Source organism: Vulpes vulpes, unplaced genomic scaffold, assembly GCF_048418805.1.
Source record: "Vulpes vulpes isolate BD-2025 unplaced genomic scaffold, VulVul3 Bu000000626, whole genome shotgun sequence".
Taxonomy (NCBI): Eukaryota; Metazoa; Chordata; class Mammalia; order Carnivora; family Canidae; genus Vulpes; species Vulpes vulpes.
The window spans coordinates 762869-785694 of record NW_027325669.1 but is presented as its reverse complement, the minus strand read 5'-3'; the positions used below and the strand labels follow the sequence as shown (position 1 = coordinate 785694).

Below are 22826 nucleotides of genomic sequence, written 5' to 3'. Positions count from 1 at the left end.
GCTAAGCATCTCTGTGGAGACTCTTTTAAAAGGTATTAATCCCATTCATGAAGCCTCCACCTTCATGACTTAAGTCTCTCTCAAAGGCCTCCCCCTTTAACACCATCACTTTTGGTGGTTAGGATTTCAACATATGAATTTGGGGGGACATGAACATTCAGACCATAACAAATATAGCTAACCATTCTTTGAAACACAATCCACTATCTATCTTTTATAAAAGGTGTCAAACTTGACTTAAAAAATATAGACCTTCGTATATACATCTTAATCTTTCTGCTAGATTATATTTTTCTTCAAGGCGTATGTTTTATTGATCTCCTTCAGATTCTAGTTGGGTACCTTAGACCTATAAATACTAAATAATAAAATAAACATACAATAAACAAAGCATTTTCATACAAATAATAGTTTAGCATAAATACATTGTGACAGTAAAAGTAGTGCTAAGATAAATTATAGCAGAGTTATAGCAATATGCATTTTTTTACTTAGCTCAATACTTATTTTTTTAAAAGATTTTATTTATTTATTCATGAGGGATACAGAGAGAGAGGCAGAGACATGGCAGAGGAAGAAGCAGCCTTCCCACAGGGAACCCAATGTGGGACCCGATCCTGGATTCCAGGATCCCTCCCTGAGCTGAAGGCAGATGCTCAACTGCTGAGCAGTTTTTGTTTTTGTTTTTTTTTTTACATTTTTTTATACATTGTCTTACTCTGACTCTTCATTTTATATATTTTACATGTGAGACATTATTTAACTCTTATCCAGTTGAACCTGAGACTCTTTTTGTCTTTTGTTTTTTCATCTTAGACTCAACACTGAACTTCATTAAGTGGAGATAAATGATCTTTGACTCAACACTGAACTTCATTCAGTGGAGATAGATGTTCAGAATTATGGGGAAATTAGAACACAATGTAACTAATTAATGAACATGTATACATATATATATATATATATTCATGTATATACATTTGTTCTAACAAATATTTATTAGGCTTATATTTATTTGTAAATACCTGAATCCAAAATTCTAATCACGTAAAAAGAAAATAGCTGAACTAATATTCTTAGAATTGAATGGAAGAAAAAGTTTAAAGGAAATCTTAAAAATAAGTTTTATTCACTCTGACAACACTCATTTAGCATCAGCCATCTGTCAAAATCATATTGTTTAAAGTATATACATATACATTTAGTATATTCTTGACTATGAGAGGATAAGGATATATTTGCAAGGATGTGGTTATAGTGGCTTAGAATTTAAATAGTCATTTTTATGAATCTAGTTAGATGAGCTTCTTTCTACTTCCAAGTTTCTCTTTTTAATTCACAGTTTCCTAATCAGTCTTCAAAAATTGTAGTACTGATTAATATAACATATATGATAGGAAAAATATTTTCAGATCATACAGAGCATAAATACACATCTTCCTAACTGTTAGGGGGAGAAAATACCTATTTTTAATGCTGTTGACATATGGTGAATGGTGAAGAAGATGAGGACAATTTTCCTCCCCCAGCATGACTCGATTGACAGCCTGTTGGGGAGGTTTACTCAAGCTGAGTCTTCATTCCCTAAGTTAGAATATTCATTGAATGCTTTCTTATGCTTTGAACTCTTCTATATGGAAAGTTAGAATTTATTACTTCTAAGTGTTGATATAGATATTCCTTTGACTAAAGTCATATAATGTACTTTCCGACTATTCCTTTGGGAAGACTGTCCACTGACTCTAAACATGACATTTTTAAAGAACATCATGTTTATTCTGGTCAGATTTTTATCCTCATTACCCAAGCTAATGGTATTCTTTCACTGACATGTAGAAACTCAAGGTAATGATGCACACTGGAAATCAGACATAGTTGAGGTTGAGGCAAATTATCTATGCAGGCTTTCATGAAGTAGAACAAAAACAACAACAACAAAAAAGGTTTATATCCTTAGCCTGATTATTTTGTGGATTCTTGTGTTTCTCAGGCTTCTTCCTACCCCCATAAGTAGGCCTTATGTTATTTGTGTATTATCACAGTTAATAATTATCTTAGACTCATAAGTATTATTTCAGTGAAGCACATTATAACTAACAAGTATCTTTCTTCCAGTATGTCCTGTGAATTTTGTGTCATTATCAAATCAGACTATATCCAATTATGAAGCATCTGACTTTACTTTTCTGTTTATCAGAAGGTATAAAGTCAGTAGTTCTAATGTTTTGTATTAGAAGAGTCAACGGATTCACTCAAAAAGCAACTACAAAAATCAAATAGATTGATCAGTTATGTCAAGTAAGCATTGTCTGTGTTGACCATTAATTCATTTTCATCTCATTTTCTAAGGGGAATCAGTGTTCCTTCATATTCTAGCCTCATTCCAAAGAATGCTTATTACATAACTACATTTACTGACTAGTAACCAGTTACAAAATTATTGTCTACATCTGGACTTCTCATAAAGCTTGAAAGCAAAGAAGCTTTCAGTAGTGGTTCACTTTTTATGTGAGTCAATTTCACTAAAGATAGTTTCAATTGTCAAATGAAGACAGTAAGCACCAACAGACTGGCAGTATATCTTTGTTAACCTGATAACACAGCCATCTAAGATCCCTTCATAACCTGAGAAATCTATGATCCAGCAGGTTTCAGAAGTGCTAAGATCAACTCGAAAACAACAGAGCTAGGAGTGTTGAAAAGGGACCAGATCTGGACTTCCAAATTAGGGAAAGGCGAAGGCAAGCATTACATAATTCAAGATGGCTTGAAGAAGTTAAGAGAGAAGCCAACTAGTTATCCAAGCTATGATGTGGTCCCTTGACAAGGTTATGTCAAGCAGAGATAATTCACAATTTTACAAATTCTTCTTAGAGAACTCTTTATCGTGGAAATGATCTCAGAGTTTTTGAGACTTCCTTTTGTTGAGCTAATTAATTTTATAATCTCATTGAGAATTTTTGTTGTTTGTTTGTTTTGATGTTTTTATTCAGTCAAAAACTTCTAGTGTCTTTCTGAAGGTAGAGAATTTTATGCCTCAATTGGGTTCATTTCTTAGGAGATAAAAATCCAAATAATGTTCTGAGTAAAACACAAGGAACCTGATTTGTAGGGCTTGCAATTCTCACAAAGTAAAGGGGTTAGAGAAGTCTTCACCAGAAAGTTTACATTAAAATAATACCCGAAAGGAGGCAAGTATGTCAGGCATTCTGATATATGGGAGTGATTACTCTAGGAGCAAGGAAGAGCCCCTGAGATGGAAGCTTATTTGGCTTGTTGTTCAAGAAACAGTAAGAAGGGCAGGGTGTCTGGAGGGAGATGACAAGGGTGAGAGTAGTAAGAAGATAAAGGAAATGAGGTCAAACAGGTAATGAATATAGATTATAGAAGGCTTTAGCAGCCATTATAAAGGCTTTGATTTTTACTCTGATTGGAATGGGAGCCTTTTGAGGAAATGGGCAAAAGATTGACTTGATTGACACTAGCATTTTACAGGTATAACTCTGCCTATTGTGTTGAGATAAAGAGGAGGAGGACACTGATGAAAGCAGAGAAACCAGTTAGAAGGCTCTTGGAATGATCTAGTTGACAGATGATGGCAGCTTGGAGCCAGTTGGTAGTAATAATCCCTGACAAGAGGCGGGATTACTGATATGTTCGGCATCAGAATCAAGAGTACTTACTAATACTTTGTATGTAGCACAGAAAAAAAGAGGAATCAAAGATTTCCAAATTTTTCTTATATCCTAATTAGCAAAACATCTACTCTGATTATGACTGTATAGCTAACCTCTTTCAATATTAATTTTACATGAAATTTTACTGTTACCTTTAAATCTTAACAAGTATTGAAATTCATCAAAAACTCACTAATCCTAACACAAGCAAAGATGAATTATTCTAAAAGTGATATTGAGCAAATTTCTTTTACCTCTACAGTCTTACTTTCCTGAATGTAGAGAAGAAACATGGAAAGAAATGGCTCAGTAATCATAATCTAGGCATTAAGGGAATGTGAGTAGGTCAAGGAGTCAGTATGGCTGAAGTTACAGGTGTTGTTTGTGGGCCCATGGGCTTTGCATGTTCCATTCCAGAAAATCCACTTCTGTTTCATACATCCACCTCAAAAAAGCATGCCTTGTTCACAAGGGAAGACTATAAAACTGTATGGAGAGGTCAGTCCAGAACCATCCTCATTGTTGAAACAAACAAACAAACTTCCCCCCATAAAAACAAACAAAACAAACAAACAAAAACAAACTCACCTAACTTACTTTATCAACAATGAAACTTACTTTATCAACTAAATAGCATTTACACAACACATTGCAACTAAGAATACAAAATAGCATTTACACAACACATTGCAACTAAGAATAAAATGTTCAGTAGACTATGTTTTCTTTAGAGAAGTGAACTGAAATATATATAGTTAATGAAGCATATATAGGAATTATTTTTTAGGGCTTCTCTGTATTAACTTTATTATTTTTTAATTATTTTCTTTGTTTTTAAAATTTAAATTAAATTTGCCAACATATAGTATAACCCTAGGGCTCATCCCATCACCTGCCCTCCTTAGTGCCTATTACCCAGTTACCTCATCCCCTTGCCTACCTCCCCTTCCACAGCCCTTTGTTTCCCAGAGTTAGGAGTCTCTCATGGTTTGTCTTCCTCTCTAAGTTTTCCCCACTCAGTTTCCCTCCTTTGCCTTTTAATCCCTTTTACTATTTTTTATATTCCATATATGAGTGAAACCATATGATGATTGTCCTCCGATTGACTTACTTCATTCAGCATAATACCCTCCAGTTCTATCCATATTGAAGCAAATAGTGGGTATTCATCCTTTCTGATGGCTGAGTAATATTTCATTGTATACATAGACCATATCTTCTTTATCCATTCATCTGTCGAAGGACATTGTGGCTCCTTCCACAGTTTGGCTGCTGTGGACATTGCTGCTATGAACATTGCGATCAAGTGTCCCAGCATTTCACTATATCAGTATCTTTGGGGTAAATACCCAGTAGTCCAATTGCTGGGTTGTAGGGCAGGTCTATTTTCAACTCTTTGAGGAACTTCCACACAGTTTTCCAGAGTGGCTACACCAGTTTGCAATCCCACCAATAGTGCAAGAGGGTTCCCCTTTCTCCACATCCTCTCCAACATTTGTGGTTTCCTGTCTTGTTAATTTTCACCATTCTCACTGGTGTGAGGTGGTATCTCATTGTGGTTTGGATTTACATTTCCCTGATGGCCAGTGATGTGGAGCATTTTTTCATGCGCTTGTTGGCCATGTCTTCTTTGGAGAAATGTCTGTTCATGTCTTCTGCCATTTCATAGCTCGATTGTTTGTTTCTTAGGTGTTGATTTTGATAAGTTCTTTATAGATCTTGGATACTAACCCTTTATCTGATATGTCATTTGAAAATATCTTCTCCCATTCTGTCGGTTGCCTTTCGGTTTTGTTGATTGTTTCCATTGCTCTGCAGAATCTATCTATGAAAAACGCTTGGGACTTAATGAAGTCCTAATAGTTAACTTTTGCTTTTGTTTCCCTTGCCTTCATATATGTGTCTTGCAAGAAGTTGCGGTGGCCAAGTTCAAAAATGTTGTTGCCTGTGTTCTCCTCTAGTATTTTGATGGATTCTTGTCTCACATTTAGATCTTTCAACCATTTTGAGTTTAACTTTGTGTATAGTTAAGAGATTGGTCCAGTTTCATTTATCTGTATGTAGCTGTCCAATTTTCCTAACACCATTTATTGAAGAGACTGTCCTTTTTCCAGTGGATATTCTTTCCTGCCTTGTTGAGGATGAGTTGACCATAGAGTTCAGAGTCCATTTCTGGGTTCTCTATCCTGTTCCATTGATCTGTGTGTCTGTTTTTGTATCAGTACTATGTGGTCTTGATGATCACAGCTTTGTAGTACAGCTTGAAATTAGCCATTGTGATGCTACTAGCATTGGTTTTCTTTTTCAATATTCCTCTGGCTATTTGAGGTCTTTTCTTATTCCACACAAATCTTAAGATTATTTGTTCCAACTCTGTGAAGAAAGTCCATGGTATTTTGATAGGGATTGCACTGAATGTGTAAATTGCCCTGGGTAGCATAGACATTTTCACAATATGTATTCTTCCAATCCATGAACATGAAATGTTTTCCCATCTCTTTATGTCTTTCTTAATTTCTTTCATATGTTTTCTGTAATTTTTAGAATATAGATCTTTTACCTCTTTGGTTAGGTTTATTCTTAGGTATCATATGGTTTTGGGTGCAACTGTAAATGGGATGGGATTGATTCCTCAATTTCTCTTCCTTCAATCTCTTTGTTAGTGTACAGAAATGCCACTGATTTTGTATCCTGCCATATTGCTGAATTACTGTATGAGTTCTAGCAATCTTGGAGTGGAGTCTTATGGGTTTTCTACATAAAATATCACATCATCTGCAAAGATGGAGAGTTTGACTTCTTTACAAATTTAAATGCCTTTTATTTCTTTTTGTTGCCTGATTCCTGAGGGTAGAACTTCTAGTACTATGTTGAATAGCAGTGGTGAGACTGGACATCCCTGTCGTATTCCTGATCTTAGGGGAAAGGCTCTCAGTTTTTCCCCATTAAGAATGATATTTGCTGTGGGCTTTTCACAAATGGCTTTTATGATTTTGAAGAATGTTCCTTCTATCCCTACACTTTGAAGAGTTTTAATCAGGAATGGGTGCTGTATTTTGTCAAATGCCTTCTCTGTATGTATTGAGAGGATCATATGGTTCTTGTTATTTTCTTGTTGATGTGATCTATCACGTTGGTTGTTTTACCAGTGTTGAACAAACATTGCATCCCAGGGATAAATCCCACTTGGTCAAGGTGAATTATCCTCTTAATGTACTGTTAATCCTAAAACAGTATCTTGTTGAGAATTTTTGCATCCATGTTCATCAGGGATATTGGTCTCTAATTCTCCTTTTTGGTGGGATCTTTGTCTGGTTTTGGGATCAAGGTAATGCTGGTCTCATGGAAGAAGTTTGGAAGTATTCTCTCCCTTTAATCCTTTGAAACAGTTTTAGTAGAATAGGTATTTCTTCTTGAAATGTTTGATAGAATTCCCCTGGGAAGCCATCTGGCCCTGGACTTTTGTGTCTTGGGAGGTTTTTGATGACTGCTTCAGTTTCTTCACTGGCTGTTGACCTGTTCAGGTTTTATGTTTTTCCCTGTTCCACACTTGGTAATTTGTGAGTTTCCAGAAATGCATCCATTTCTTCTAGATTGCCTACTTTGTTGGCAAATAGTTGCTCATAACACGTTTTTAAAATCTTTTGTATTTCCTTGACATTGGTTGTGATCTCTCCTCTTTCATTCATGGCTTTATTAATTTGAGTCTTTTTTCTTTTTAATGAGACTGGCAAGGCGTTTATCTATCTTATTAATTCTTTCAAAGGACCAGCTCCTATTTTTGTTGATGTGTTCTGCAGTTCTTCTGGTCTCTATTTCATTTATTTCTGCTCTAATTTTCATTATCTCTCTTCTTCTGCTTGGTGTAGGCTTTATTTGCTGTTCTTTCTCCAATTTCTTTAGGTACAAGGTTAGCTTGTGTATTTGAGTTTTTTCCAATTTTTTAAGGGAGGATTGAGATCTATTTCCCTCTTAGGACTGTTTTAGCTGTATCCCAAAGATTTTGAACGGTTACATTCTCATTTTCATTAATTTCCATGACTCTTTAATTATTCTCTAATTTCCTGGTGACCCATTCATCTTTTAGTAGGATGCTCTTTGACCTCCATGTTTGAGTTTCTTCCAAATCTTCTTATGATTGAGTTCCAGTTTCAAAGCATTGTGGTCTAAATATGCAGGGGACAATACCACTCTTTTGGTATCCTAATCATGTAAACTTGAGAAGACTGGGTATCCAGTTGCATTAGAGAGGAATGTTCTGTTATATATCTGTGAAGTCTGTTTGATCCAGTGTATCATTCAAAGCCCTTGTTTCTTTAGTGATGCTCTGCTTAGAATATCTGTCTTTTGCTGAGAGTTCTGTGTTGAAGTCACCTACTATTAATGTATTATTAGGTAGGTATCTCTTTACTTTCGTTATTAATTGATATATTTGGCTGCTCCCACATTAGAGGCATAAATATTCATAATTATTAGGTCTTCTTGTTGGATAGACCCTTTAGGTATGATATATTGTCCCTCTTTGTCTCTTATTATGATCTTTGGTATCTAATTTATCTGATATGAGGATTACCACCCCACCTTTCTTTTGAGGACTATTTGAATGGTAAATGGTTCTCCACGCCTTCATTTTCAGTCTGGAGGTATCCTTTGGTCTAAAATGAGTCTCTTGTAGACATCATATATATATAGGTCTTGCTTTTTTATCCAGTCTGATATCCTGTGTCTTTTGATGGGATCATTTAGTCCATTTATATCAGAGTAACTATTGAAAGATATGAATTTAGTGTCATCGTGATACCTATACAGTCCATGTTTTTGTGGATTGTTTCTTTGGGCTTCCTCTTTCTTTTGCAGGGTCCCCCTTAATAATTCTTGCAAAGCCAGTTTGGTGGTCACATATTCTTTCAGTTTCTGTCTGTCCTGGAAGCTCTTTATCTCTCCTTCTATTCTGAATAATAGCCTTGTTGTATAAAATATTCTTGTTTGCAATTTTTCTCATTTAGTACCCTGAATACATCCTGCCAGCCCTTTCTGGCCTTCCAGGTCTCTGTGGAGAGGTTTGCTACTAATCTGATATTTCTCCCCTTGTAAGTTACGAATCTCTTGTCTCAAGCTGCTTTAAGAATTATCTCTTTATCTTTGTAATTTGCAAGTTTCACTATTAAATGTTGAGGTGTTGAACGTTTTTTGTTAATATGAGGGAGGGACTCTTTGTCTTTTCCATCTGAATGCCTGTTCCCTTCCCCAGATCCCTTTTCTCAGCTATGATTTGTTCAAATATACTTTGTGGCTATATATATATATATATTCTGGAACCCCAATAAGATGAATATTATTCCTTCTCAAGCTATCATTTATTTCCCTAAGCCTTTCCTTGTGGGTTCTTGTTTTTCTCTTTTTTTCCCCCTCAGCTTCCTTCCTTTTCATCAACTTGTCTTCCATGTCACTCACTCTCTCTTCCACCTTGTTAATCTTAGCAGTTAGAGCATCTAGTTTAGACTATATCTCAGTTAAAGTATTTTTAATTTTGGCCTGATTAGAAATTAATTCAGCAGTAAGAGAATCCCTAGAGTCCTTTATGCTTTTTTCCAGAGCCACCCATAATTTTATAATTGTATTTCTGAATTGTATCTTTGATGTTGTGTTTAAATACACATCCAGCAATTCTGTTGCAGAGAGTATTACTTCTGGGTTTTTTTTTCTTTTGTGAATTATTCCTTCTAGTCATTCTGTCCAGTGCAGAGTGGCTGTATGAGCAAACAGTCAAGAATATCAACCATGACCTATGTAAAATAGACCCTAGGGGGATCCCTGGGTGGCGCAGCGGTTTGGCGCCTGCCTTTGGCCCAGGGTGCGATCCTGGAGACCCGGGATCGAATCCCACATCAGACTCCCGGTGCATGGAGCCTGCTTCTCCCTCTGCCTGTGTCTCTGCCTCTCTCTTTCTCTCTGTATGACTATCATAAATAAATAAAATTTAAAAAAAAAATAAATAAAATAAAATAGACCCTAGGTAATTCTGAAGATTTCAGAGACTAGAAAATAAAAAAAAAAAAAAGAAGAACAGAAGAAAATAAAAGGACCACTAAAGTGAAAAACAAATTTTAAAACAAATTAAAAATAAAACAAAAACAAAAACAACAAAACAAAAAAAAAAAGGAGTGGGTGGTGAGAAAGTGCTGGTGGAGACAGAATATAGTGTCCCCAAGGGGACGTAGAGAGTTATCCTCTTGGTTCTCAGTGTATTTTGTTCTGTATGTTAGCAGATGCTCAGTCCCAAATTTATAAAAACCAGAAAAACTTATATAGAGACCCAACATCGGCCAAAATAAAAAAAAAAAAGAAAGAAAGAAAGAAAGAAACAAGATAAAAGAGGGGAGCAGAATGGTAAGAACAAGATTATAGTCTCACAGAATGAACCAACAAGGTGTTACACCTGGTTCTGGGTGTATTATGGTCCATGTGTTAGAAGGTACTAACTTCCACCATTATAAAACACAACAAGACAGAAAATTAAAAAAACAAAAAACAAAAAACCATTACTTGTACATCTACCAAAATTAAACTGAATACGTTGAAGGGAATCCAAAAATGAAAATTATAACTAAGACATGTAATTGTAGAAATATGAAAGTCAAAAAGGAAAAAGCTTCAAAAAATGAAGAGTTTGTAAATATTATAGTTAAAGCAGGAAAAGAGAAAAAATATTGGAAATTTTTAACCTGAAATATAAACAAATTGTAATGAAAAAAACCCTCTAGTTCTATATACTATTTTCCCTCAGTCCTGGAGCTTTCCAGTGCTGCTTGGTCAGTGAACTTGGTCTTCCCTTATTCCTCCAGCAGTTCTTCTGCAATCGGGGTCTGTTGTACTGATTCTTGGGTGTCTGTGCCGGGGCAGAGCTGTCCCTTCTCTTATTGGGTTCTGGGCTCATATGAGCTGTTTATTCTTTGCAGCCTTTGTTCTAGAGGTTCTGCCTCTTCCAGGTGAAAGGCAAAAAGAAGGAAAAAAATTAAAAATGGCGATGGGCATATCTTCAGCTCTGGAGCCAATTGCTTCCCATTAGTACCGAAACACAGTCTTCCAGTCCACAATGGCCTAGATGTTCCTGTGGGCAGGCACAGGTGCACTGATCTGCATAAATTGAAGGTCACCCATTGACGGGAGAATCTCACTGTCCTGTGCCCTCCCAGGTCTGCCTCTCCTGAAGGGCATGGTGGATAGCCAGGCTTGTCTGCTTCAGTGCCCTTGGATCATCATCCCTGTGCAGATGGACCTGTGCTCCTGAGATCTGCCTCCGCCAAAGAGAATGGAGGACAGCTACCTCCATCCATTGCCAGGTTCTAGGGTCAAGGGAGCTCCAGCGCCTGCCAGGAAAACTAGCCAGCTTCTCCAAATGCCCCAGAGGGTTGCAGCATTCCAGCCCTTTACCACAATCTGACTGAGATTTGCGATGAGCCTTTTCCTGGGTGCCCCTATTCTTATTGTGTCTCCAGGAATATTGAGGCTTCACTGCCCCTCCTGGGATTTTGCCCTATTTCCCTGGTGAGCACTTTTCAGTCAGGAAGACTCAGCTTTGGATTTTTAAAGTTCCTACTTGGCCAGGGCTCAGCTTTTGTGCCAAAGCTTGCCTCAGCTTGGCTTTGCTTCTGGGCCCAGTTTGCTGGGCTTGCCATGGCTCCTCTCCCCACCTCTTTTTTTTGCCTTCCTACCATGTCAGAAGTTATCACTTTTCTCTCTTTAGCATTCCAGCTGTGCTCTCTTTACATCTCAGGTTGAATTTGTAGGTGTTCAGAATGTTTTGAAAGTTCTCTAGGTAAATTTGTGGAACCAGATGAATTGAGGACCCCTACTATTCCATCATTTTGCCTCCTCTCTTATAGGAATTATTAGTAAATACTTTTGCCAGCAATTTTATTAGAGATACGTTAAAATATAGAAATAAGTTTTTAGTAAGTAATGCAATAGTGTGAAAAAAAATTGCCTCTTATTGAACTCATGTCTCTTTCTCCTTTATTCCAGAACCTACAGATAGGTTGCCTATGCTTTTAATTGCAAATTCTGAAACAATTGAAGTTTTCTATCTTAATGGAAGTAAAATGGCAACCCTGAGCTCAGTCAATGGAAATGAAATTCATACTCTGGATTTTATTTATAATGAAGACATGATTTGTTGGATTGAATCAAGAGAATCTTCAAATCAGCTCAAATGTATCCAGATAACAAAAACAGGAAGACTAATAGATGAGTGGACAATCAATATTCTTCAATCCTTCCACAGTGAGTATTTCAACTCATATTATATATCAACTCATATTATATGTCGCCCTTTAAGGATTTCATTTATAGATCAGTTAACAGGATTCTTAGATTTTTCTAACATAGTATTTGGCATGAGAAACCTATATATGCAAATATGAATGTACTTATATAAATGTATCCACTCCCTGTTTTGAATATACAGACACATACACACATGGTTTCACTGTTTATGTAAGTAGTAAGTTACAGAGTTAATTTTAATTCTTCTTTAATGCTTATTACAGTGTCACCTAAATGAGAATTATAATTTGCCACTGAGTGATAGTTCACAATGTGATAGTGAAGGTGGAAGTTTTAAAAAGTAAGAAACAGAGTTGATAATTATAAGCTCATCAACTGTAGTGTTTGTTAAAATGCCTTAAAAACTATTAGATTTATGCTAATTGGTAACAACTACCTGTGTTTGTTGACTTTTTTCTTAGCAGATCAGAATTTTAATGTATCTTCCAAAAGAATGATTTGTGATTTTGATTTATTTTTATTTCTTATGCCAGAAATTTACAAAATAACAACTATACTTCCTGCATATTACTGTAAATTTAAATCACATTGTTACACAGATACACATATTAGTTCTTTCTTTTAAGGGGGTGCTCGCTCTCTCAATGTCTCTTTCTCTCTCTCTCTCTCTCTGTCCTGACCTCCACCCCTTTAACATAGGAGTATAAATTTTATCTGTACTTGCCTGGGGAATCTGTATGCATGAGAATTTCAAGATGTGTCCATTTATTTTATGATTTACAGAATAAAAATTATTCTTGCCAATGCTGCTAACATAAAAATTGGTAGAAAAGTAAAGAAAAATGTGCAGTCAAGTTAAGAAGCAAAAAAAAAGTGCTGTGATAGAATAAATGTATTTTTCAGATGTAGAACGTTTGACAGTTTGGATTCAATACTTATATTTCATTAATATTTTTGGCATACAATTAAAATTATTGACTATTAATTTTATTAAACATCAAAATAATATCATGTAATATGTAATAAGTATGATTATATTAAATGAATCAGTAGCAAAAATTATAAAAATGGAATATAAAGGTATGATTGTATATAGTTGAATGAACATAAATCAATGTTTAGCAAATCAAATCCAATGATTTAAAAATCCCCTTAACATAAATAAAACAATTGCAAAAGCTATTTATTGTGACACTGAACCAAAATACCTAGTGAAAGTGGTAGACATTGGCTATTTTCAAGGATTCTTTGGAAAATGATAATTCCTAATAAATAGTAAATAATAAGTGGTGCCGGCACAACTAGTGCCACTGTGTGATTTGAGTATCTCAGTCATTGGCTGAGCCAGCTGTTGGAAACTGTTCAAACAAAAGGTTCAGTCCCTACCATATTAATGATGACTTCAACTAATTCAAATGTATTTGTCTGTAGCAAAAGGAATGAATATTAGCAGTCAAATAGCTAAGATATTCACTAAGTTGCCAGGTAAAATTATTTTCCAGGTTTACTTAAGCAACTTTTCTACATTTAATATGCTCTATTAGTAGGGCAGCCCCGGTGGCGCAGCGGTTTAGCGCTGCCTGCAGCCCGGGGCGTGATCCTGGAGACCCGGGATCGAGTCCCACATCGGGCTCCCTGCATGGAGCCTGCTTCTCCCTCTGCCTGTGTCTCTGCCTCTCTCTCTAGCTGTGTCTCTATGAATAAATAAATAAAATCTTTAAAAAAAAAAATATGCTCTATTAGTAGAAGTAATTTCTTCTGTAATATGTATTTTGAAAACAACTTTTTTTTTTTTATTTTAGTAAATCTGGGCATGGTCAAGCAATTACACATTAAAATATGTGTAGAATATAATTTGTAACTTAGATTGCATTTGAGTTAAAAGACATTTCTTGGCAAATCTAGAAAACTAAAGATATTTTTGTTAAGTAATTCACTGAAATCCTAAATAGAGCATTCATTTTGAACCATAAATAATAAATGCAATGGAAATCTTTTAATTAGAATAAATATATTTTGACAAAGGCACATTTAAGCTGTGCAATTTCAGTCACTGTAGAAAAGTGATTAAATGTGTGGAAGTAATTTAATGATGGGAGTGGGGCAGAGGTGTGAGCAGGGCTAGGTTCCTCTGTCATTGCTTGCAAACCATGCATTTCATCAACTTGTCAGAGAATAGCTGCCATTGGATATGGTGGGCCCTTCATTCACCATGACAGTTTTTGAGTTGATAATGAAGTTGGAATATTCCTTGCATGTATAATTACATAAAATCTCTCTTGTACTATATAAACAAAAATAATGAACTGCTGGGAGTATGCCTGAATACCTGTCACTATCCACTCTTCTGTAGATGCTTTTCTCTGAATTTACCTTGAGGAAAGAATTCTTTTTGAAAACAAAAATTATTATGTTTTAAATTGACAATGAGGAGAAAAGGAATCATTACAGGTCAAACTGACTTGCATTTAAAATCTGCATGATGATTTACTTAAACAGCTTAGTGCAATAATTTGTGTTTAAAATTTGTATTTTCTATCTCACCTTGTTGTATACATACCACATTTCTGTATGCACTTCCTGTTTTGTAATAGAAAAAATTTAGCTACAGGACTCATATATTAGACAATATTGAATGGCTAAAATGAAGGCGGAGATGTGACAACTAAATCTTTTTTTTTTTCCTTCTACGTTAGAAAGACAAACACTGGTACTTTCAAAGAACCTCCCAAATCTACCACAAATAATATCTCTGAGTTATTGAACGTACTAAGTGACTATATGCATTAGGAAAATCTAACTATGCCTCTTATGCTGAGGGAGAAATTGGGACAGTGAGAAACTGGGTAACAGCACACAATGAATACTGGCTACAGGCATGAATTGGGTCCGACTTTATTAGTCCTTGCTAAACACCCCACTGCTCCAGTGGGTCTTGACTTTTTTTTTTTTTTTTAGCCAGCCAAAACTAATTATGTACACTAACGTTAGGAACCATGGCTCAAAAAGACAGTCTCTAAATGGAAGAGAGGTATAAGAATCTTGGAAGGAAAGTAGACAAGGTAAGATGTGGAAAGCTATTTCATTTGAAAAGGCCCACCAGTTGATCCTGATGTATTCACTTACAAAGGCCTACCTTGAACATTGAGAATCACTCCTAAGCAACAATGTGAGAGTATGAAGAGTGATAATAATATACTCAATAAATTATATTAACCAGTGCACATTGAGGAAAATGCTAGAAATTATATTTCTTATTTAAAGATATCTGGTATTTATTATCTAGTGTTTTAGCTTAAAAGTTGTAGACTTTGGAGAAAATTTTGGAAGTGTTTTGTAAGCAAAATTGGTTCTCCAACAAAGTATCCACACAAAGCACATCTGCAGCAACTCAGTATTTCCTCTGATTTTTCTTGGAAAGTGCTGTCTGTACTAGGGACACAGATACCCCAAATAAACAAGAATTATGGAATTCAAATAGCCATGTCTAGCTATTTCCTCAGGAGAAAGCACACAGAGATGATTGAAATAGGAAGAATAGGAAGTTAATCCCTTCTTAACCAGATGATTCAGGACCAGATTTTTCTCTCCTAGATAGATAGTAGATACTTCTATTCCATTTTATGTATGATCCTTCAATATTTTGCAATATTTGTGTATGACTTTTAGGATTCTAATATGGATTTGACCAGCTTGTCCTGATCCATTCATGAACTCAGCTCTAGTCCAGCAGAATATTCCTGGACAAAAATAAAAGAATTTCATATTCTTTCTAAACTTTGCTTCTGAATTACCCTCATTTACTGGCTTTTATCTTCCTCTCTCTCTCTCTTTTGTTTTTGGCCTGTTTCAGTGTCAGTCTTAGCTCATTTTCCATTTGAACCTCTGCCTAAATACTTTAAATGAAACCCTTGATTGGATAATTTGGGGATTTTAACACTTTATTTGTCCTTTATAAATTTTACTCCTTTCTCTTGAGTTAGCAACTCTCTAATAATCATGTTGGATAACACTGACCGAACGTTTATTTTATAGGTTAAGAAATTCTACCTATAGGGGAGGAGTTAAGATGGTAGAGGAGTAAGAGGACCCTCAGCTTGTCTGAGCCTTGAAAACAGCTAGATAGTTATCAAGTTATTCTGAACACCCAAGAAATCAGAGAACAAATGAAAGAACAAAACTATCAAGTCTATAAGTAGAAGTATAAAAATGGCCACCTTTTGGAAGGTAGGAGGTATGGAAGTTCACTTGGGGGAGACATAGCTGTGGTTGTGGTAGTGCAGTTGGAGCTTGCTTAGGGAGGCTACCCCAAAGTAATAGAAGTGGGGGAGCACACAGTATGAACTTTTAAGTTCACTACCATGGGGGATGTGCCTGGATTAAAGGTGCTCAGGTGGCAAAAAAGGGCAGGATCCCAGAAGTTACAGAGTGGTCTGAGGATCCCCTGGGTTGCAGGAAGAACAAGTGCTATGCTGTTGCCAGGCATAGATGCTGAGAAGCCAGCAGAGAGCAGTGGGTCTTGGTGTTGGCTTTCTGCTATAAACTGCAAACCACCATGAGTGACTACTGATGCGACTGGCTGGCAATTGTGGGGAGACCCTCCCCTGAAGAATAGTGTGGGTTTACACCCTGTGTTCCTAAAATTTGGAGTTTTGCAACTCGGTCCACACCTGAGATTAAAAAGGCTCCAAGAGGAGCAGTGTGAACATAGAGTTCTGATGGAAATCAAAGATACACAGTGATTGATTGCTTTTCTGTGGGGGCTCACTGAATAATAGGTAATATGAACTTTCAGGTCTGAGGCTAGAGAGCAGGGTACAGCCATTTTCATCACTCATCAGTGCTAAAATCCTTCAGGGAGCAAGAATGCGCCATCTCATGGAAGCTGGAGCTTTGTACATGTCGCATCCCCCTGGGCTGTGGAGAAGCATTTCCTCTTAAACAAGTCAGCCTGAGAGTCAATGCAGTACCCCCCCACCCCCCGCAAACAAACAACTAGCTCACACCAAGGTTATTGATGATAGAGGGCTGCAAAGCTTCAGCTCTAGGGAAAACAGGATTGAACTTCCTTTTTTACTTTTATTCTTTATTTCTTTTATTTTTATTACTTTTTCATATATTTATTATATTTTCCAATTCCTTCTTTTAATGTTTATTATTAATTTTTTAAATTTTTATATCTATACTTTTCATATATATGTTTTATTTTTGTCTACTTAAATTAATTAATTAATTTTATTTTTGGATCTAGAGTTTTAACAAGAAAGCTGAAAAACACCCAGGATCTGGGGGGTTGGGAGGGGGTATCTTTTTGTTTTGTTTTGTTTTTTTCTTTTTGGTTTTCTGATTTTGTGTTTTGTTTTCCTTGTTGTTTTCTTTTTATTTTTCCTTTGTTGTTTTTTTGCTTTGTTTTGTTTCTTATTTCATTTTTGTTTGTTTTTGTTTTTGCTTTTCTTGCTCTTCGTTCTCTTTCTTCTCTGGGCAAAATGATAAAATGAAGGAATTCACCCCAAAAGAAAGAACACTAGATAGATCTCACAGACAGGGATTTAATTAATACAGATACAGTTAAGATGTCTGAACCAGGATATGAAACAACAATTATTAGAATACTAGCTGGGCTTGGAGAAAGCATAGAAGACACTATAGAATCCCTTACTATAGAGATAAAAGAACTAAAATCTAGTGAGGTCAAAATTAAAATTGCTATAACCAAGATGCAAACGCAAATGAAGTCCATAAAAATGAGGATAGATGAAGCAGACAAACAAATCAGTGATATAGAAGATCAAATTATGGAAAATAATGAAGCCAAAAGGAAGTAAGAAAGAAAGGTAATGGTCCACAAAGGTAGATTTGGAATACTCAGCGACTTAGTAAAACACAATAAACTTCATATCATAGGAGTCCCAGAAGATGAAGAGAGAGATAAATGGGCAGAAAATGTATTTGAAAAAACTATAGCTGAAAACTTCCCTAATCTGGAATGATCATGGACATCAAAATCGAAGAAGCACGGAGAACTCCCATTAAGTTCAATAACAACCAGCCTTCACCAAGGCATATCATAGTCAAATTCACAAAATACATAGACAAGGAAAAAGTCCTAAATATTTAATTGTGCATTCAAATTTATAAATCAATTTTTAACAAACATTTTTAAAAATTGTAGAAATTCTACATATATACTTCATTACCATCATAAAAATGCAATCTGCATACTGTTTGTAATTGTCAGTTTATAGATGAGAAAAAGAAATTAACAAAATAAATATTATTTGAGGTTAATAAGAAATCTTTACCTTTTGGCATCAATAGGTACTAAGCAATGATCTTTCTTGATTATGAAATGTGCACTTTTGCCTTAACCCAAACTAGGAATTTCATAGCCTTTACTGCTTCGCAAGCACCCTCCATTAGGATATGGCTGGATAAGAATGACCAGGTTGTGTCTCTATTGAAATATAAGCACAATCTCAAGACAAAAAAATCCGCCTGTAGCAGTAGAAATGCTGATCCCAAACAGTGGAAGCTCATGTGAGTCTGCACTTTAGAATATGATTATGGTTGTGGAACTTTGCAGCAACATCCTAAGATCACACAGTGTCATAATGATGAAGAGATAAATCATCATAGAACCTTGTTATACTTTATTACAGGACATATGCTCAAATATTGTATTTAAAAAAATATTGAATTTTTATGAACTTGAACTTTATAATTATTGGTTAAAAACCATTCTTGTTGCTTTAATTTGCCTTTTTAAAATGATTGCTAGTGAAGTGGTCCACTCTGCGTGGACTTGTATGTTCATTCCAATCGCTATAATTCTGCTAGAGTGGCCATGATTCTCCATTACTTAAATGCGGAATCACTTGACGTAGATTCTTTTTTAGCTCAGGTTAAAATAAAACTTCATCAATCTGGCTTCTCTGCAGGCAGCTAAACTGCCCAACCTGTCCTTACTCAAATCATATGTTCTACCTAAAAATAGTACTTATACGTCCTTTAACATACTTCATTTTCTCGTTTAAATGTATGTTTGTATATGCTGCTTCTTTATCTTAGAACATAGGTTCTCCTTCCCTATAACCAAGCACCTCTTACTCATTCTTTAAGGTGTCATATTCTTTCCAAAAGTTTTCCATTTGATTTTAACAGCCCTTCTTATGTGATATGTGACCTTAGGACATCATAAAACAATTGCCTTATATTTGAATTTTGTGTTTACCTGTTAGTTTCACCAATGAAAGATGACTCCTTTAAGTTTAAGATGGGAGGGAAGGGTGAGGACAGAATTAGAGAGAACAAAGTTAAAGCCAACTTCCAGAGAAACTATACCAGATCACTGCCAGAGACATTTAGGAAACCAGTCTGCAGTATGGCAAAGTAAGATCTGATCTGTGTCTAGGTAATAGCCTCACCTGTTAATCTTAAATATTTCTGAGGCACTGAGTCTTCTCAATGACTATTGGCTTTTATGGGCTTAACTCTGACTTCCCCAAGGTATATGCCTATAGTTTTATTTTGGGTCCTAATCTCAATGATCATAGGAGCAACTTGATCCAGACCTTTTAGAGTCTCACCATCCGGGACGCTTGGCTGGCTCAGTGGTTGAGCATCAGCCTTCGGCTCAGGGTGTGATCCTGGTCCAGGGATAGAGTCCCGCATCAGGGGGACTGCAAAGAGCCTGCTTCTCCCTCTCTCTGTCTCTCTGCCTCTCTCTCTCAGTGTGTCTCTCATGAATAAATAAATAATAAATAAATAAATAAATAAATAAATAAATAAATAAATAAAATCTTAAAAAAAAAAAAAAAAGAGTCTCACCATCCTAAGGCAATTCAGTTAAACACTATTGGAGCCAAAGCTCTTAAAGTAGAGGTCAATTAATTTTTAGTGCAGATATTAAATAGAACAACATAGTGTGAATTTTTAACCCTTTTCCTTCTTGGGTCTGATTAAATTTTTTTCTCTAGAGGGAAATTCTGTTATCCTATATTTAGGTCCTTGAATGCATAAAATGGTGAATGTGTTTCTTATCTGAAGTATATATACCTAGTTATTATCAGGGCCCCAGATGCCTTTTATGATAATAAGTGAAGGAGAGTCAGGATTTCTTTCTTTTTTAAAAATATTTTATTTATTTAATTATTTATTTATTTATTTTTATTTATTTATTTATTTATTTATTTATTTATTTATTTATTTATTTATTCATGAGAGACAGAGAGAGGCAGAGACACAGGCAGAGGGAGAAGCAGACTCCCTGCAGGGAGTCCAATGTGGGACTTGATCCCAGGACCCCAGGATCATGACCTAAGCCTAAGGCAGACACTCAATCACTGAACTACCCATATGCCCAGAGAGTCAGAATTTCTTTGTATTTCTCAACCCCTGAGAAACTCTGTCAGCTACTTCAAATGTGGGGTTGTATCCTTTTCATTCTTCATCAGAGGTGATGTCTGTTCAAAAATTGATCAATTCTGGTTCTGCCATTCCATTAGAAAAAGTTCAGGAATTATTCAACTCTTAGTTGAATAGCTGAAGAAGAAATGGCTAAGACCATCATTTTCTTATAAATTTATGAGCCTTTTAAAGAAAAATTATCAAGATTTTCCTCTCTCTCTCTCTCTGTCTCTCTCTCACACACAGACACGTTTGTTTCAGTTATTTAGAATTCAGATTTTTTCTTCTTTTCCTTTTTGAGGAAGAGAGAGAGAGAGCATAGGTGGGGGGAGAAAAAGAGGGAGAGGGACAGACTCTCCACTGAATGCAGAGCCCTATGCCAGACTTGATCCCATGACCCTGAGATCATGACCTGAGCTGAAATCAAGATTGGACGCTTAACCAATTGAGCCACCCAGGTGCCCTTAGAATGTAGACTTTTTGATTAGTGTATATTGTGGAAATATAAATCTTAACAAAAATCTTGTTTGTAATAACTTGTTTTATAGTATTCCCTATGATACATCTGTGACGAATCTAAAGCAAATCCTCCATAAGGGTATTATAGCTCTTTATTCCTGGATATGCATTTTTATTAACTCTTGTTTTAAAAGCAAATACATGTTTTGTTAAATTCTTTATACTTCTTAAAAGCTTCTCATTTTATGTTTATCATATTTATATAACTTTTTTTCTGAGACGTGACTGCTGTGTGTGTGGCTACTTAATACAGTGCATTCCTGTTGGGACCTGGAATTTTAGCAAAGTGATCAGGCCATCCATATAATGCTAAATAAATAAATAAATAAATAAATACATGCATACATACATACATAAATAAAATAAGAGAGACAGAGAGAGTTAAAATTGGCAAAAATGTTGCCTGAGGACACATTGCCAGAGCACTTTCAGAATTCCCTTTTTGATACCATATGCTTAATGCTGTAGGCAGTGATATTAAATTATGTCTTAATTTTTATATTAACATTAGATGAATTTATATTTTGAAGTAAGTACCCCATTCTGATTTGCAATAAGAATGCAATCATAAAAGACTATCCTGAATGCCTAGTAAAAAGAAGAGAAGAAGGAGAAAAGAATACTCTTAGCAGTCTGTTCCATAAATTTGTCTTCATTGTTAGTTCAGTTGTCAGGCTGCAAAGGGCTAAATTAGTTTTTCTTGTCATTTGGCAACATGCTTGAAACTCACCAAAGCAAATATTAGCAATGTGCTAAGCTTCAATTTTTGGTATTTTTTCCCTATGAATTTTGTGAAATATACCTTACATGCTAGCTATGTATTTCTCTACAAAACTTGCTTGGTATTATATAAAATTTTTAAATCATAATTTTCATAGTATTTTTTTTGTCTAGATTCACATGTCTGCTTGCATCATTATGGATTTTAATAATCAAAGTTGGGCTGTCTTGATGATCCCATCATGATTCCATACACTAAGTAGGCCAAAGTATTTGGCAGATTTTCCTAAGCTACCAATCTGAAACTAGAAAGTTAAAATGCCCTTTTTATAATGAATAAATAAGTCATGGACTATTTTTGAAATACATGACATCTAATTACTGAAACCTGTGCTTCTGTGTTAATAAGCTTTATCGTCATAGCAGAAAGAAGGAAATGAGGGAAAGAGAAAAAAGAGAAGGATAAAAAAAGAGAAGCTATTAGTTTCATGGCAAATAGCCCTAGTAAAATAATTTCTGACAGTATTTATATGATAATTTTTCACTATAAATATAATTGTTTACTTTAATTCTTTCTTTTTATTTTGCATTTCCTTAAAGGATTGTCAAGAAAAATGGGCATTTTTTCTCCTCATATTCCTTGACAATTAAAAGTTTTTACTGTAGTAGACATCTTTACAATAGGAACTTAGCATCAAATCTAAAGACAGTGAGAAGTCGGAGCATAATTAAACAAAGTAGTAAAACTAGCATACAGCATTTCAGGTTTTGATTAAGTTTATGGTATCTATAATTTTATTTTTTTCAGGCTGTAACATCTTGTGACTTGTACATTTATTTTAACACTGGTTAATGTTTCTATCACCACAATAATTGGGGTAAAAGGAATGGTGAGTTGATATGGTCCTAGCTCTGACACTAACTGGCTATATGACCTTAAGCAAATCATTTAAAATGAAAGAACTGGGGTGCCAGTGGGTTAAGCATCTGCCTTTGGCACAGATGATGATCCAGGGTTCTGGCACTGAGCCTCACATTAGGCTCCCTTCTCAGTGGGGAGTTTGCTTTCTCCCTCTCCCTCTGCTTGCCACACCCCCCTGGTTTGTCACTCTCTCTCTCTGATTTTTTTTTTTTTTCGGGGCTCTCTGATTTTTTTATAGTGTTTTTTTTTAATTTTTATTTATTTCTGATAGTCACACACACACACACACACACACA

The 22826-nt window shown here is 35.4% G+C and overlaps 1 protein-coding gene across 1 annotated transcript in view; it reads left to right on the top strand.

Annotated features, from left to right (window-relative positions):
* Positions 1 to 22826, top strand: part of LOC112912724 (low-density lipoprotein receptor-related protein 1B-like) — a 1003376-nt gene that overhangs the window by 221016 nt on the left and 759534 nt on the right. The window contains exon 4 of the mRNA XM_072745081.1: positions 11703 to 11960. Coding sequence (XP_072601182.1) covers positions 11703 to 11960 — 258 coding nt within the window. The remainder of the gene's footprint in view (positions 1 to 11702; positions 11961 to 22826) is intronic.